At 39.9% G+C, this 18,317-nt stretch overlaps 1 protein-coding gene across 1 annotated transcript; it reads right to left on the bottom strand.

Annotated features, from left to right (window-relative positions):
• Positions 1 to 3,638: 3,638 nt before the first annotated feature.
• Positions 3,639 to 17,866, bottom strand: LOC123955617 (interferon-induced protein with tetratricopeptide repeats 1-like). The gene is made up of 2 exons (XM_046027845.1): positions 17,696 to 17,866; positions 3,639 to 5,728 (listed from the first exon to the last, which is right to left on the bottom strand). Exons 1-2 carry the CDS (start codon positions 17,698 to 17,700, stop codon positions 4,285 to 4,287), a joined length of 1,449 nt encoding a protein of 482 aa, XP_045883801.1. The 5' UTR covers positions 17,701 to 17,866; the 3' UTR covers positions 3,639 to 4,284.
• Between the last annotated feature and the right edge of the window lie 451 nt (positions 17,867 to 18,317).

Below are 18,317 nucleotides of genomic sequence, written 5' to 3' on the forward strand. Positions count from 1 at the left end.
AATTTTTGTAAAGATTTTATTTATTTATTTGAGAGATAGTGAGTGAGAAAGAGAGAGCAGGAGCAGGAAGAAGACTGCACACTGAACAGACAGCCTGACATGGGGCTCTATCTCAGGATCCCAGGTCCTGGGATCATGACTTGAGCAGATGCTTAACCAACTGAGCCACCCAGACCCAGGAAGCCACATTTTAGAAAAGGTACTGAACAGCTTGTTGTGGGTGAAAAATAAACCCACAGTTTCCTGTTTACCAAGGATGTAGAAAAATTTAATAGCACTCCTGTGCTTGAAAAATTTTCAGTGCTTTGATTGTTTTCTGGCTCATTCCTACTTCTTTCCCTTCTTTTCTTTTAACCGTATCTGGGCCAAGAGATTGTCTTTGCTTATTACGGTTTAGATGGATAGCAACTAAGTAATCAGAGGTAAACACGAACAGAAAAAAAAATCCTGCTTTTCTACTTATATTGTTTAGGAATTCAAATTCAGAAACACAAAAGCCATCTGTAAAAATTTCAAAGGAAGGTGCATTTTTCAGGATATAGAAGAAACATGCCTGGCTGTTGCATGCGTGTTGAACATATCAAAATTACTAGATGGAATTTGAATATAGATATCTTTTCACAGACTATTGGATTGGGTGTGTTCTTGGGAAAATCAGTAGTGCCCTGTCTTTTGAATTTATTCTGATCAACATGTAAAACACGACAGCTAGTGACAAAGGGAAATAGAAAGTGAAGCATGGCAGTTGATCTAAAATCTCCGTGGGAAACCAAACTTAAGTAATAACTTCTAAGAAATAGGTGGAGAGGGCTTCTCAACGTTGGAGCTACTGCCATTTGGGCAGGGTAATTCTGTGTTGTGGGAAGCTGGCCAGCATCGTGAGCTACGGAAGCAGCATCCTTCCACGTGCCCACTAGATGCTAGCAGCACCCTGCCTTCGCAACAGTCAAAATCGTAAGTTGCCAAAAGCAACGCCCCCGCCCCCCAAGGCAACTTTCTCTTCTCCCCTCACACCTCCCTCCTTGAGAATCAGTCCCATAAATAATACCGGCATATGTTTGTTTGACTTCATTTGAAGTCATTCATTCGCAACATAGCCTGAGAGAGAGTGAGCTGGATTTCAGGTAGGAGCGGAAGAGCTCACCGCGGATGAAGAGCCATTGGGGATGGCCCTGGAGTTCAAGAGGAGGCCTGGGTGAAAGGGTGGACATCAAGGGAATGTCAGAGAAGGCCTGTTCCCTTCCACGTGGGACTCCGGAGTGGAGGTGGCTGTTAGCACACTGGGTATGGCTGGGGACAAGCCACAGAGCTGTGGATGCAGACTAAGGGTGGGACATTCAAGCTGGGGCAGGCTACGGGGTGGGGATCCCCATTTCCCAATGCAGTTCCCACACAAGCAGAGTCAGGAGAATGGAGACATCAGTGGCCAGGGAGGGTCCCCAAGGAACTGAAGCTTGCCGTGGTGTGTAGACAGCAGTAGCAAAGATCTGGCCTGGGGCACCTTCGCAGTAGTGAATGGCAGGAGCTGTGGCTTGGTGGGATTTAGGGGACGTGAGAGATATTCCCTAGGCACTTGGAGAAATTTTGGAAACTCTAAATGAGCACACCAGCTAAGGGTCTGCCAGTCATTTCCATGGGAGTAGCCAGCTCCCAGAAGTCAGCTGTCAATTTGAAGAGACTTCTTGGTAATGCCTGGAGATGGTCGTGTGTAATTTTGGCATAGCGTTTTCAATACCAAAAAGCATCTGTTTTTCTGGATTTGCTGCTTGTTGTTTTTCTCCGCAAACATCAAGGCTATTCCACGTGTTAGAGCTACAGAGCCCTGAGGGTGCAGAGACCTCCTCCAGAGTAAGGAGGGAGGGGATAGAGAGATGGTATTCGGTTATAAGACACTCTAATATCTGTGGTCTCTGTAGACCGTCAAACACACTTCACATAAACACATCACAAAATCCAAACACTTACTTTGCATGAATGAGCTCTGTTTTCGGGCAGCAAACAATGGATAGCAATACCTGGGACGGGTTGCCTAGTCGAGAAACAGCCAATTATCCAACAGTTCTTCACACTGAGTATTTCTCAGTCTGGGAGAGTTGGCAGTGGTCAAACTCATTTTTAGCACCACCTGGCCTCCTACCCCAAACATATAAGCACTATAAGATGCCATTTTTTTGCTCTTCTAAATCTCTGGTTTGTAAGTGGGTAAGATTGCACCTCTGTAACTCTGATGCCTGCCCTTCAATGATAAAAATTCTGTCCTTTCAGTTCCTATAGAATTCTGGTAGAAATCCAAAGACCTGTGCAGTCTGTTTGTGAATTCCTTGAGGACTTGTATTCTTGTGGATCAGGGTCCCCAGCAAGAAATGTAGGCAGCCTCTCATAGTTGGAAAAGGTACAAGAGGGCTTGTACCCGAGAACCTCAGGAGGCAGCATGGCCGTGCCAACACTTTGATTTCAGTCCAACGAAACCCATTTCAGATTTTTGACCTCCAGGACTGTAAGATAATACGTTTCTGTGATTTTAAGCCACCAAGTTTTATTTACTTGTTATAGCCACAGTAGGAAATTAATATATCCTCCCCCCAAAATAAATACAGAAATGAAAAAAATCACGTCGTTTCCTTATTTTTTTCTTCTTAAAATTACTGCTCGGTGTGCAACCCCTTTCATTAAATGTCGTACTCAAAGGTGATTGTACTGATGGTCTCTCAAATCATTTAGTATCCTTTTCCTATTTCTTGATCAAGACCAGAAAATGACTGAATAAATAGTGCTTCAAAAAGCATAGAACAAGAGAAGCTGCTTGGAACAATTTGGCAGTAAATTAACCTCATGGAGAAAATTGACCTTGACTGTGCACTTGTTTTACTGTTTCTCTGTCTAGATTGTGAACTTTAGGAGGTTTGGGAAAATGTCTGCTTTCTTCACTGAAGGACAGCAGCATATGCCATCCTAAAATAGGCCCCATCGGCATATGGATTATTGTTTCTCTTTTTAAAGATTTTATTAATTTATTTGAGAGAGAGAGGGAATGGGCACACACATGAGCAGGAGGAGAGGCAGAGGCAGAGCGAGAAGCAGGCTCCCCGCTGAGCAGGGAGCCTGATGTGGGTCCAATCCCAGGACCCTGAGACTATGACCTGAGCCAAAGGCAAATGCATAAGGGACTAAGCCACCGAGGCACTTGGCATGTGGATTATTTTCAACTGAAGGCAACTGAGAAGAAGCAGATGTAAGGAAAACTTTCTGCAATTCCCTATCGGCCTAAAAGTAGTACATACCTTTGTAAAGGTGTCCCCTTACCCTCTCTACCCCTCCACCCGGAGACAGAAGTTGATTGCCTGAGACAACTCTAGGCCCTTATCAGCGCAGAGTCACTACCGGAGAAATCTACGCAACAGACCTTATTAACTAGCTCTTATTTTCCATTAATTTCCCCCATATATTTACCTTCCTACAGTTTGCCACACTAGAAACTCAAGGTTCTTTTCCTTCTTCTTATCCCTTCTCTAAATGTAATGTTCGTTTGTTAGAATGCTCTGGAATCCAGGTTTTTGTTTTTTTTTAAGATTTTATTTATTTATTTGACAGAGAGAGAGGTCACGAGTAGGCAGAGAGGCTGGGGAGGGGGGCAGGCTCCCTGCTGAGCAGAGAGCCCGATGCGGGGCTCGATCCTAGAACCCTGAGATCATGACCTGAGCCAAAGGCAGAGGCTGAACCCATTAAGCCACCCAGGTGCCCCGGAAGTCCAGGTTCTAACCACCCTTTGAGTTACTCATTATTGGGCGCTCCCATGTGTATGTGAGATGCATGTGTTGATAAATCTGTTTTTCTCTTATTCATCTGTCCTACTAGTCTCACTGTGGGGGCCTGGCCAGTGAACCTAAGATGGGTAGAGTAAAAAGATCCCCCCCCCCACATCACCATATTCAGTATCTAACTGAAAATGATTTGTTGATAAAAATGAATGAAACATTTTATTTTACATAAATCCACTGCTTTATTTGCTACAAATCTACTCAAAAAATTGCTTTTCTACTAGATTCACAGAGAAATGGTTCCTTTCATTCTCACATACAGAAATGTGTGTATATCTGTTTCACTCTTCACTACTGACTACAAACAATATTTTATCAGGTTTGAGTATAAATGTTAAAAACTTCTATCACTATAGCAGATTACTTAATTACTTAATATGTTTCTGAAAGTAGCAAGCAGAAAAAATGACTAGAGTTTAGAGTTTAGGTTTAGAGTTACCTAAAAGTCAAACAATGTGAACGAGGTTCACATTTCCTCGGCTAGGGATCCTGTCTCAGAGTTCCCAAAGTCAGCAGCCAGCCGCAGGGCCCGCTCATAGTACTCCAGGGCCTTATTTATCTCTCCTTTGACTTTATAGATGAACCCGAGAATGCTCAAGCTTTCTACATCTGATGCATTTCTACGAAGTTTCCTTAAAGCCAATTTCTCCAAAGAATTGATACTTTTATCCCTTAACAGTGATGCCTTCTCTATTTTTACTGCTTTCAGATAATGGATAATTGCACTGATCTCACATTTCTTTTGAAATTCCTGAAACTGACCATAGTGGAAATGGATCTCTTGCAGTTTTTCTTCTTCGAGTGATTTCAAGCAGAGCACTTTTTGGTACATGTCTTCCGCTCTCCCATAGTCGCCGACTTCTATGTACATGCCCGCCAGGTGTATGTAAGCAATTTCAAACGTGGGCTTTTGTTCCAGAGCAAACTGAAAATGAGATATGGCTAATCTTACCATTCTGTCAACATTTTCTCTGTCCTGTCCCCTGGGCTGCCAGTTGGCAGCTCTCTTGATTGCTATCATTTGTGCTCTGTAGCAAAGCCCTACCTGGTGATTCAGGAAGGCAGAGGACGGGGTGGCCCGCAGGGCCATTTTTAGGAGCCGAAGAGCTTTATCCAGATAGCCTTTCCTTCGGTAAAACTTGGCCGCGTACCGGAAGACGTAGGTCTGCGAGGACGTGTTGCCTAGTGCTTCTTCGATGTACTTTTCTCCTTCAGCTTCTTGGCCTACGTCCTGGAGCTTCAGGGCAAGGAGAGCCTTAACATACGCATCTTCCGGGTTTAGTCTGATGGCCTCTCTCAGGGGCTGCAGACAAAACGCCTCGCTAACCTGTGTTGCTTTGTGGAAGCCGTCCAGGCGGTAGGTGGAGATCGCATACCCAGTGCTGAATTCAGGGTTTTCCGGGTCCATTGCCAGAGCCTTCTCAAAGCAGGCCTTGGCCCGTTCATAGTTCTTTCCTCCGCATTTCAGCAAGGCCCACCCCTCCTCGCAGTCCATCTGGGGACACTGCACGCTGTAGCGGGAGGAAGCCCCGAGCTTCTTGCAGGCGTCCTCCACCTTGTCCAGGTAAGCCCGGGCTTCCTGCGGCCTGCGCATGCGGTGATGCAGCCAGGCGTAGTTGCCCCACGTGACCAGACTTCTCGCCTCGGACTGGGCGGCCTGTTCCTGCTGGATCAAGGCTTCGGCTTCCCGCAGGCTCTGCAGGGCTTCCTGGTTCTGGCCCTTGAGGTGTTTGACGTAGGCCAGCAGGTTGTGGATCCCCGCGTTGTATCTGGTGTCCAGGAAATCAATCTCATCCAAGATCCTGTTTTCTAAATCGGGCAGCTCGGTGTCTTCCACTAGCAACTCCCACGTGAAGTGACATCTCAGCTGAACCAGGCTCTCTTCAAGGAGATTCCCTTCGGATTTGTCACTGGAAACATAGACGACAATTATTTGCAATTTCAGGAGCGCTCAGTCTCACGGAAACGAAGCCATCACTTTGACTGGTCACGTACTACCCCCCACCGTTCTTTCCTTCCCAATATCTGTTATTCACTTCACGACTTTAGTCTGTAGATTTTGCAACAAACGAAGACCACCTAGAAGGGATGATATTTGTTCAACCAAGTCTTTTTCTGCACTTATTACTTGGAAATAATTATAGATTGGCTAATATTTGCAAAGAGAGTACAGAGGTCCGGCGTGCCCTTCCCCCAGTTTCTTCCGGAGATTGCACCTCACTGAATGATCGTACCAGAGCAAAGATGACTGACACTGAGACAATATGTCAGTTCTGCGTCGTTTCACCGCGAGAGTAAAACCACGACCTCAGTCGAGATGCAGAACTACTTTATCATCACAAATGCCGTGCTCATACTATCAGAATCACACCTGTTCCCCTCCCTTCTCACCAAACATCCCTAGCCTCTGGTCACTTGTTTTCTTCTCTATGATTTGGTCACTTCAAGAATGTCATATCATGGAATGATACAGTAGGTGACATTTTGAGATTGCCTTTTTTTTTTTTTTTCACTCATCATAATGCCCTGGCATCCATCCATTGTTCAGTTTATATGTGGTTCATTCCTTTTTATTGGGGAATGATATCCTGCGGCATGGGCATGCCACAGTTGGTTTACCTATGCATCTATTCTAGGATGTTTCCGAGAATTTTCGGTTTGGGGCCTATTACAGATCAAGGTGCTAGGAAGAGCTGTGCACAGACTTTTGTGTGAACATTCATTTTCATTTCCATGGGAAAGATGCCTAGGAATGGCTTCTATCTATAACTATATCTATATATATATATCTATATATATCTATATATTATATATTATATATATAATATCTATATATTATATATTATATATAATATCTATATATATTATATATTATATATATTATATATCTATATATAGATAGATATATAGATCTATATATCTATCGATATATATAGATCGATATATCTATCTATAGATATATCGATCTATAGATATATAGATCTATATATATCGATAGATATATCGATCTATATATATAGATCGATATATCTATAGATAGATATATATAGATATATATATAGATATATATATAGATAGATATATAGATCTATATATCTATATATAGATAGATATATTATATATATCTTTTATTATATATATATTACTATATATTATATATAATATATATATTATATATAATATAATATATAATATATAATATATAATATAATATAATATATAATATATAATATATAATATAATATATAATACAATAATATATTATATAATTATATATTATATTATATCATATATCATATCATATATAATATATTAATATATATTAATAATAATATAATAATATATCAATATATTAATAATTAATATATAATATTAATAATATATAATATATAATATAATATATAATTATTATATTATTATATATAAATATTATATAATATACAATATACATTAATAATTAATATATAATAATATATTAATATATATTAATAAATAATATATATATTATATATTATATTATATATTATATTATATTATATACAATATATATAATATATATATTATATATAATATAATATAATATATAATATAATATATTATATAATATATAATACAATAATATATTATATAATTATATATTATATTATATCATATATCATATATAATATATCTATATATTAATAATAATATAATAATAATATGTTAATATATTAATAATTAATATATAATTATTATATTATATAATTATTATATCATTATATATAAATATTATATAATATATAATATACATTAATAATTAATATATAATAATAATATATTAATATATATTAATATATAATATATATTATATATAAATATATATAATATATATAATATATTATATTATATATTATATTATTATATAATATAATAATATAATATATAATATGATATAATATATTATATATAATATAATTATATATATAATAATATATTTATTATATATATAACTATATATAATATATATATCATATATAATATATTAATATATATTATATTATATATATAAAATATAATATAATTATTATTATATATAATATATATAATATATAATATATATTATATATAATATATATAAAATATATATATTATTATATATAGATATATATAATATATAATATTATATATCTATATCTATCTATATATATCTATATATATATCTATATATATAGATATAATGATATATCTAATATATATATCTTATTATATATTATATATATTATAATATATATAATATATAATATATCTATATATATCTATAATATCTATATTATATATATTATATATATAATATATATATATATTATAACTATAGGTTATATGGTTAGTGTGTGCTTATGTTTTTAAGTAACTGCCCAACTATTTCCTACAGTGACCCTATCATTTTCCATTCTGACTAGAATGTATGAAGGATCCAATTCTCTGCATTCTTATCAGCATTTGGAATTTTCATTTAAAAATGTTTTTTTCTTAGCTCTCTTAATAGGATATCTCATTGTGGGGTTAATTTCCCTTCCCTAAGGGCTAATGCTGTTGAAAATCTTTTCCTGAGCTCCTTCACCACCTACATATCCTCCTTGGCAAAGTATCTCTTCATATCTTCTGCCTGTTTTCTATTTGGATGGTTTGTTTTTTCATTGTCCAGTTTCAAGAATTCTTTTTTTTTTTTTCTTCAAGACAGAAATTACAAGTAGGCAGAGAGGCAGGCAGAGAGAGAGGCAGAGAGAGAGAGGGGGAAGCAGGCTCCCTGCCGAGCAGAGAGCCCGATGCGGGGCTCGATCCCAGGACCCTGAGATCATGACCTGAGCCGAAGGCAGAGGCTTTAACCCACTGAGCCACCCAGGCGCCCCAGTTTCAAGAATTCTTAATAGATTCTAGATATGAGTCCTTTGTGAGGTGTGTGGTTTTCAAATATTTTCTTTCGGGGTATAGCCTGTCTTTTGATCCTTTAATAAGGTCTTTTGAAGAGCAAAAGCCTTTACTTTTTTCTTAAGATTTTATTTATTCGACAGAGATACAATGAGACAGGGAACACAAGCAGTGGGGGAGAGGGAGAAGCAGGCTTCCCACTGAGCAGGGAGCCCAATGCAGGGCTAGATCCCCGGACCCCAGGATCATGACCTGAGCCGAGGACAGACACTTATCGACTGAGCCATCCGGGCGCCCAAGTTTTTACTTTTGATGAACTATAGTTTATTGATTTTTTTTTTTCGTCTCTCATGGATCATGCTCTTGGTATCATGTCCAGGAACTCTGTAGCAAGCACTGGGTCCTGAAGATTCTCTCCTATGAATTCTTTTTCTTTTAATTAATTAATTCTAAAAATATATTATTTATTTATTCGTCAGAGAGAGAGAGAGAGAGAGAGCACAAGCAGGGGGAATGGCAGAGGAGAGGGAGAAGCAGACTCCCAGCTGAGCAAGGAGCCCTATATGGAACTGAATCCTAGGACCCTGGGAGCATGACCGGAGCTGAAGGCAGATGCTTACCAATGGAGCCACTTAGGTGTCCCTTTAATTTATTAATTTTTTAGTTTAAATATTTTTATTTATTTCAGAGGTAGCAAGAGAGAATGAGCAAGCATGAGTTGGGGGAGTGGCAGAGGCAGAGGGAGCAGCAGATTCCCCACTGAGCAGGGAGCCCAACAGGGGGTTCCATCCCAACACCCTGAGATCATGACCTGAGCCGAAGATAGACATGTAACTGACTGAGCCACCCAGGCGCCCTGCCTGTGATTTCTTCTACACATTTTATAGGTTCACTTTTACATTGTATCTATGATCCATTTGGAGTTAACTTTTGCATAATGTATGAAGATTAATTTGCTGGCTCATTTTCTGCCTATGGGTATCTTGTTGTTCCAATCACAATTTGTTGAAAAGACTGTTCTTTCTTCATTGAATTGCTTCTGTACCTTTGTGAAAAGTCAGTTGGCAATAATTATGTGGGATTATTTCTGAGTTCCTTATTGTTTCCCTGAGCTATGCTTTTATCTCTATACCGATACCATATAATTTCACTTACTGTAGTCTTAAAATTGTGTAGGGTGATTCCTCTCACTTTATTCTTCTTAAAAACTATTATTCTAGTTCCTTTGCCTTTCCATGTAAATTTTAGATTATTAATGTCTATATTTATAAAATATCTTGCTGGAGATTTTTTAATATTTCTTTTTTAAAAGGCCTTATTTATTTGGGGGAGAGAGAGAGTGATCGTGTGTGTATGCAACAGAACATCTTCGGGGGTGGAGGGGCAGAGGGAGAGGGACAAGCAGACTCCCCGCTGAGCAGGGAGCCTGACTGCAGCTTGATCCCAGGACCCCAGGATCATGACCTGAGCTGAAGGCAGACACTTAACCGACTGAGCTACCCAAGCACCCCATTGCTGGAATTTTGATAGGAATTTTATATCAATTAAGGGAGAATTGACAGTTTTGGTATGTTGAGTCTTCTAATCCATGAACATGCTGTATTTCTGTTTATTTAGACCTTCTTTGATTCCTTTCATAAGCATTGTGTAGTTTTAGGCATTCAAATCCTATATATTTTATGTTATATTTATAATTTAATATTTATTTGAAGCAACCTAAAATTCTATTCTATTTTAACTTCAATTTCCACATGTTCATTGCTGGTATACCTAAATACAATTGGGTTTTTTACATCAGTCTTACATTCTGCTACCCTGATGGGCTCACTCATTAGTTCTAGGAGTTGTTTTATAGATGGGATTTTCTAGGTAGACCATAATGGCATCTGTAAACAGTGACAGTTTTATTTTTCCTTTCTGAGCTATATGCCTTTTACTTCCTCTTTTTTGCTTATTGGAGAAGAATTGCCTTTATGTATCCCTTTAGGGTAAATCTTCTGGTGACATCTTTTAGTTTTCCTTCATCTGAGAATGTTTTTTGTTTTTAAAGATTTTATTTTTAAGTAATCTCTGCACCTGCCTCTTTTTTCTAGACTCCATGGTTTCTAATGAGAAATTAGCCGGCATGAGAATTATGGGTTCCCCCCCCAAATGATGCCCAAAGGCATCATTTCTGTCCTCTACTTTGTCTTTAGTTTTCAAAAATTTCACTGCATTGTGTCCTGGATTTCTTTGGGTTCATCCTTTGGGTGTTTGCACAGCTACTTAAAGTTAGTATGAGATTGGATAATTTCTATCATTCTATCTTCAAGTTCATGAGTTCTTTCCCTGTGTTCTCTGGTTGGTAGGTAAGGCAATTTCTTTTGTTAGGTGAGGGGAAGGACAAGTCCTCTTCCTCTTTCTCTGTAGGACACGCACGGACTTCCAGAATAGAGAAGTCCAACCAAGGTTTCAAATGGTGAGTTGGATTGGGGGATGTGGGGATGCATTGATCTGGCTCGGGATACTGAACTGATCCTGCCGGTGTTTGGACAAGACAGCTAAGAGCATCTCGCACAGGCAAGCCTTGCCTAACAAGCCTTCAGGATCAGGGAAAGAGAATTGAGAAGACGCTCACTCAACAAGTCCAAGTTCGAAACAGTGACCTTTTGCTTGGTAAAAACGTGGGCCCATCCGTGTTAGCTCCCTTGACATCTGGTATCTCCACCTTGCTCCTGACACTTCAAAAGTGTGGTAGAGGGGCGCCTGGGTGGCTCAGTGGGTTAAATACTCTGCCTTTGGCTCAGGTCATGATCCCAGGGTCCTGGGATTGAGCCCTGCATCAGGCTTCCTGATCAGTGGGGATCCTGCTTCCTCCTCTCTCTCTGCCTGCCTCTGCCTACTTGTGATCTCTCTCTGTCAAATAAATAAATAAAATCTTTGGGGGGAAAAAAGTGTGGTAGAATTCACCAGTGAAGCCATCTGGTCCTGAACTTTTCTTTTTTGGCAGAGTTTTTACGTTTTATGGAGGCACATACCTATTGTCACCTAGATCATCATCTCATATTTTGGGTACTGAGTCAGAGTGGGGAGACATGTCTTCCAGCTTTCCCTCTCCACCCTCCTGTCACGTTGTCTCAGCAGAGGTATGTGAGGACCACCTCCACACAAGGCCTCAGAGAAAGAGACCACGGAATGAGGGGTCCTGGCTTAGGAACTGCAAACACATGAAAAGATGATGAGCCAGAGAGGCCCTGCGTTTGGACTGCAGCTCCCTTCAGAGGCCGCACTTTGCTGGCTGTGCAAAGTCTGGGGTGAGGGAGGCAGCCATCTCTCACGAGGCCTGTCAGGGAAAGACTTTGTCCGAGATTTAACTAGGAGTTGGAAGACTCATAAAAAAAGACTAACACCAATTCCTAAAACGCTTCCAAAAAAATGAAAGAGGAAAAACACTGTACTTCCAAATTCATAAATTCTATGAGGCCAATGTGACAGAGATACCAAGGTCAAATAAGACAAAAACACAAAACTAAACTACAGACCAATTTTCATTATGAATATTAATGCCAAACCCTCAACAAAATACTAGCATACAGAACTTAACAGGATATGAAAAGGATTATACACCATGACCAAGTAGGATTTATTCCTGGAATTCAAGAATAATTCAGTGTAGGAAAATCAATCATTTTAATATGCCACATTAACAGAACGAAAAAAATCCATATGATCATCTAAATTGATGTAGAAAAAGCATTTGACAGGATCACAACACCCTTTGATGATAAAAACACTCAACAAATTAGAATAGAAGGAAACTTCCTCAACATCCAGGGCGCCTGGGTGGCTCAGTGGATTAAGCCTCTGCCTTCAGCTCAGGTCATGATCTCAGGGTCCTGGGATCGAGCTCCGCATCAGGCTCTCTGCTTAGAAGGGAGCCTGCTTCCGCCTCTCTCTCTGTCTGCCTCTCTGCCTACTTGTAATCTCTCTCTGTCAAATAAATAAATAAAATCTTAAGGGGTAAAAAAAAAGGAAATTCCATAGCTAGGTGAGAGACTGAAGCTTCTCTGTTAAGATTAGGAACAATGCAAGGGTGCTCACTTTTGCTACTTCTCTTCAACGTAGTTCTGGAAGTCCTAGCCAGAGTAGTCAATCAAGAGAAGAAATAAAATGCATTCTAAATTGGAAAAGAAGAAGTAAAATGATCTCTGTTTACAAATAACAAGATTTTGTACATAGAACGTCCTAATGATGTCACACAAAACCTGTTAGAACTAAGAAATGATTTCAGCAGAATTTCAGCATACAAGATCAACATGTAAAAATCAGTTGTGTTTCTGTGCATTAACAATAAACAAGCCAGGAAGCAAATGAAGAAAATAATTTTTTATAACAGCATCGAAAAGAATTAAATACTTAGGCATAAAGTCAGCCAAGGATGTGGAAGGCTCGTACACTGGAAACCACAGAACACTGCTGAAGGAAGGTTAGGAAGACACAAATAAAATAAGCATCCTGTGTCCATGGCTGGGAAGCTTTACTACTGTTCAGATGTCAATACCACCCAAAGCAATCCACAGACTCAGTGCAATCCATGTCAAAATCCTAATGGCGTTTTGTGTTGGTTTTTTTTTTGTTGTTGTTTTTTGTTTTTGTTTTTTGCAGAAATAGAAAAATCCATCTGCAAATTCAGATGGAATCCCAAGGGATCACAAAGAACCAAAATGATCTGGAGAAAGAACAAAGTTGGAGGTCTCATACAAAACTTACAATAAAGCTGCAGTAATCAAAACGGGGGTATGGGTGTAAAGACCAACACATTGATCAGTGGAACAGGATAGAGAACCCAGAAATAAACACTCGGGTATAAGATTGCATTTGTCTTCTAGGGCTACCATAATGAAGTACCACGGACTGACTGGCTTAAACAACAGATATTTATTTTCTCACAGTTCTGGAGGCTGGGAGGCCCCAATCAAGGTACATACTGATTTGTTTCCTGATAAGGGCTCTTAACTGGTGTCCACATGACTTTTCCTCTGTGGTGCATGGATTGAGAGACAGTGAGTGCACTTCCTCTTCTTCCATAAGGGTGGGCCATTATGACCTCAGTTAGCCCTTAGTACTTCCTCACAGGCCCCATCTCTAAATACAGTTAAAGTGGGCGTTAGACCACCCATATGACGGTCGCCCATATGACGAACACCCTTCAACGTATGACCAGAGGGACACAATTCATTCCATAACAACGGCCAAATGGTTTTTAATACATGTGCCAGGACCATTTAATGGAGAAAGATGTTTTAACGAATGGTGCCAGGGGGCACCTGGGCAGGTCAGTCAGTTAAGCATCTACCTTCGGCTGAGGTCATGATCTCAGGGTCCTAGGTCCATCCGGCTCCCTGCTCAGCAGGAAGTCTGCTTCTTCCCCTCCTTCCTCTGCCCCTCCTCTGACTTGTGCTTGTTTGCTCTCTCAAATAAATAAAATCTTAAAAAAAAAAAAACACCCCCCCCAAAAAATAGTGCCAGGAAAGCTGGATAGCCACATTCAAAAGAATGAAGTATATACTACATACTAAAACAAAACAAAACAATGAGTTCAAAATGGACCAAACTACAAAAATCTTAGAAGAAAATAGGAAAAAAACCCCTCATGACGTTGGATTTGGATGTCTTGGTTAGGACACCAAAAGCAGAGGCAACACAAGGAAACAGAGATAAATTGGATTTTGTCAAAATTAGAAATGTTTGCACCTCAAAGGGAACTACTGACAGAATGAAAAGACAACCCCCAAAATGGGAGAGATTATTTGCAAATCACATATCTGATAAGAGATTAATATCCAGACTACATAAACAACTCTTGTAACTTAACAACAAAAAAACAAACAAACAACAGGGGTGCCTGAGTTGCCTAGTTGGTTAAACATCTGACTCCTGATTTTGGCTCAGGTCATGATCTCAGGGTACTTGGATTGAATCCCCCATTGGACTCCCCGCTCTTTGGGGAGTCTGATTCAGATTCTCTCTCTTCCTCTCCTTCTACCCCTCCCCCTCCTCATGCTTTTTCTCTCTCTTCCAAATAAATAAATCTTTAACAAGAAAAAACAACAACTGGGGCACCTGGGAGGCTCAGTGGATTAAGCCGCTGCCTTCAGCTCAAGTCATGATCTCAGGGTCCTGTGATCAAGCCCCACATCGGGCTCTCTGCTCCGCGGGGAGCCTGCTTCCTCCTCTCTCTCTGCCTGCCTCTCTGCCTGCTTGTGATCTCTCTCTCTGTAAAATAAATAAATAAAATCTTAAAAAAAAAAAAAGAAAAAACAACAACTGACTAAAAAATGGGCAAAGGATTGAACATTTCTCCAAAGAAGATACACAGGTTGCCTTAAACACATGAAAGAAATGCAAATCAAAAGTAAAATGAGGAGATGGCTGGGTGGCTCAGTGGGTTAAGCCTCTGCCTTCGGCTCAGGTCATGATATCAGAGTCCTAGGATGGAGTCCTGCATTGGGCTCTCTGCTCAGCGGGGAGCCTGCTTCTTCCTCTCTCTCTGCCTCTCTGCCTACTTGTGATCTCTATTCATCAAATAAATAAATAAAATCTTTAAAAAAGAAAAGTAAAATGAGATACCACTTCACACCCATTAGGATGACTACTCAGCAAAAGAGAAGAAAACGAGTGTTGAGGAGGTTGTGGAAAAATTCGAACTGTTATGCATTATTTCTGGGAATATAAAATGGGGCAGTTGTTTCAGCTCAGGTCATGATCTCAGGGTCTTGGGATCGAGCCCCGCATCGGGCTCTCTGCACAGCAGGGAGCCTGCTTCCTCCTCTCTCTCTCTCTGCCTGCCTCTCTGCCTACTTGCGGTCTCTGTCAAATAAATAAATAAAATCTTTTTAAAAAATGGGGCAGTTGCTGTGGAAAATGGTGATGATTCTTCAAAAAATTAGATTTGTCATATGAGTCTGCAGTGCCACTTTGGGGTATACCCAAAACAAGTGAAAACAGAGACTTGAACAGATATTTACATGCTTATATTCATAGCAGCATTGTTCACAACAGTCAAAAGGTAGGAGCAACCTAAATGCCATCAAGGAATGAATGGAGTCTATATACAGTGGAATATTGTTCAGCCTGAACATGGAAAAGGGCATTCTCACACCTGCTACAACATGGGTGAACCTTGAAGACATTATGCTGAGTGAAATAAGGCAGCCTCAGAAAGCCACTTCTTGCATGTGTCCATTGATATGAAATATCCACAGTAGACAAATCCAAAGAGTGAAAGCAGATTAATGGTTGCAAGAGCCTGGAGCGAAGGATGAGTGGAAAGTGACTCCTTAAGGGGTGTGGGGTTTCTCCTCAGAGTCATGAAAATATTCTTGAAGGCGATACTGGTGATGGGTGGACAATGTCGTGAATGTACTAAATGCCACAAAATCATACACTTGAAAATAAGTGACAGTGGCTAATTTTACCATACATATATGTTATCACAATAAAAAAAATCATGCTACTAACCCAAGAGAAATCCTACAAGTGATATATATATATATATATCTTTCTCTAGTATGGGTTGAAATAAACACAAAAGCATTAAAACACAAAAACTGATAAGTATGCAGTCAGAAGTGATCTCATGAATCCCCCCACTGGTACACTTTAAAAAATACTGGTTTAGGGGTGCCTGCATGGCTCAGTTAGTTAAGCATCTGTATCTTCAGCTCAGGTCATGATCTCAGGGTCCTGGGATGGAGCCCCGCGCTGGACTCTGCACTCAGCACGGAGTCTGCTTGAGATTCTCTCTTTGCCTCTGCCCCTCCCCCACCTCTCTAAAATAAATAAACAAATCTAAAAAAAAAGAAACATTGGTTTAAAGGTTAAATAAGGTATCACTGAATAGGAACTCTGGTTCATGTCTCAGCTCTGTCATTTGTTATCTGTGTGATCCTTAATGTTTCTAAGTCTGAGATTCATTATTGCAAAATCAGTATGATCTGAGTACCTGCCTCATGGCTGTCTGTTGAGTATTAAATATAATAATTTGCATAATACTTTTAGAAGCCAGGCTGGTACTTAATAAGCATTAAGGAAGTGATAGCTACTTCTATATTATCATTATCATTATTATTATTATTTCCTTTATCTGTGATAACCCCCTCCATCTGTCTATGGACCAGGGAGGAGGGTTGATCATAGGCTTTGTGGAACTTCCATCACTTCAAATTTTGTCCACTGGAGCACCGAGAGGAAATTTGCAAGTCGATATTAATTAAAATTTTTAGTCTGTTGATATTAAAGGTGATTTAAATCAAGATTCAGTTTGGACAACATAGAATTCCCACATGAGGGCCTTTAGCTAAGGGAGATGTGGATGTTCCCAAGCACACAACTCTGGTCAAACCCCGTGGCCCGGAGGATATCAGGGCTCTGCGTAGCACTGGCTTCCCTAGGAGAGAGGTCATCTGTTCGTCTAAATCCAGGCAGATTGAGAAGACCTGCCGTGGGAACCCAGCAGTACAGTGAGAAAGATCTTGTTCTCTAGGCTGTGAGCTTCTGCGACCCCATGCCCACAGCATTTTCCTCAAGAATCTGAGAGAACCCAGGACTGTGGCTCATAGAGCTGTGTGGGTCCCACTCTTCCCCCACAGTGAAGAGCCAGCAGAAAGCACTGTCTCTTTCCAGACCAAATGTCCCTTCCTTCCCTAGGTCAGACAGTACTGAGTTTAGGGAAAAGAATTTCAGAGATTGGGGGTCATTTTCTCCCTTCCCAAGAAACTCTTCCTGCATCCCTCTGCTTCTTTGGGCTTTACTATGAGGTAAGCTTGAGGAAAATGCCCGAATTAGCGAACACTCAGTCCACAAGCAGATGCTCAGATAGAAGACTGAGGAAACTTAACATTACTGAAACGAAGTCTCTTGAGATGGTTTTGATTAACATTTTTCTTAAAACTTTAGACTGAAAGGCGGGGAAGCAGAGAAATCCTTACCTCATGGCTGCGATGAATCAGATGACGGTTCTGCAGTGTTCTGCTGAGCTGATGGGCTCCTCTGAGATTCCCGCGAGGCGTGAGGATGTTCTGCACTCAGTCCCAGCTCAGTCCCAACACAGGGTTCGATCAGATAAACAGTTAGTGGTGTAAACTGTGGGCGTGTTGTTACCAAATTAAACTGGAAACCAAGATAAAAACCGAAAGTGGAAACTGAAACTAGTTAGCAGAGTTCCTGCTTGGGGAAAATGAAACAAGGATTGCTTTCTTTGTTCTGTTTTAAAAACTGGATTGAGAAGAGGCTGGTGAAAACAGTTTCACTGATAACCCCAATTCCTCTTTCGGGCTCCACATGGCCTTGTGTGGAGTAGGCAGGGGGATGATGCCGGGTGTGTAGAGTCCACGGAGCCCAGAGCCAGGGATGCCGTGAACATTGGCTTGTGCAAACTTGCCAAGCTCACGCCCCAGATCTGTGCCTCTGGTGACTCTTCTGGAAAGAAAGTGTCCCTTTCATAGTATAAAATACTGCATATATATCTCCAAACTGGTGTCTCAACCCAGACTTGCTGCACTTATCCAAGAGGTTGTGTTTCACTAATTCTACTCTGCGTTTGTCTTGCAT

Source organism: Meles meles, chromosome 13 (assembly GCF_922984935.1).
Source record: "Meles meles chromosome 13, mMelMel3.1 paternal haplotype, whole genome shotgun sequence".
Taxonomy (NCBI): domain Eukaryota; kingdom Metazoa; phylum Chordata; class Mammalia; order Carnivora; family Mustelidae; genus Meles; species Meles meles.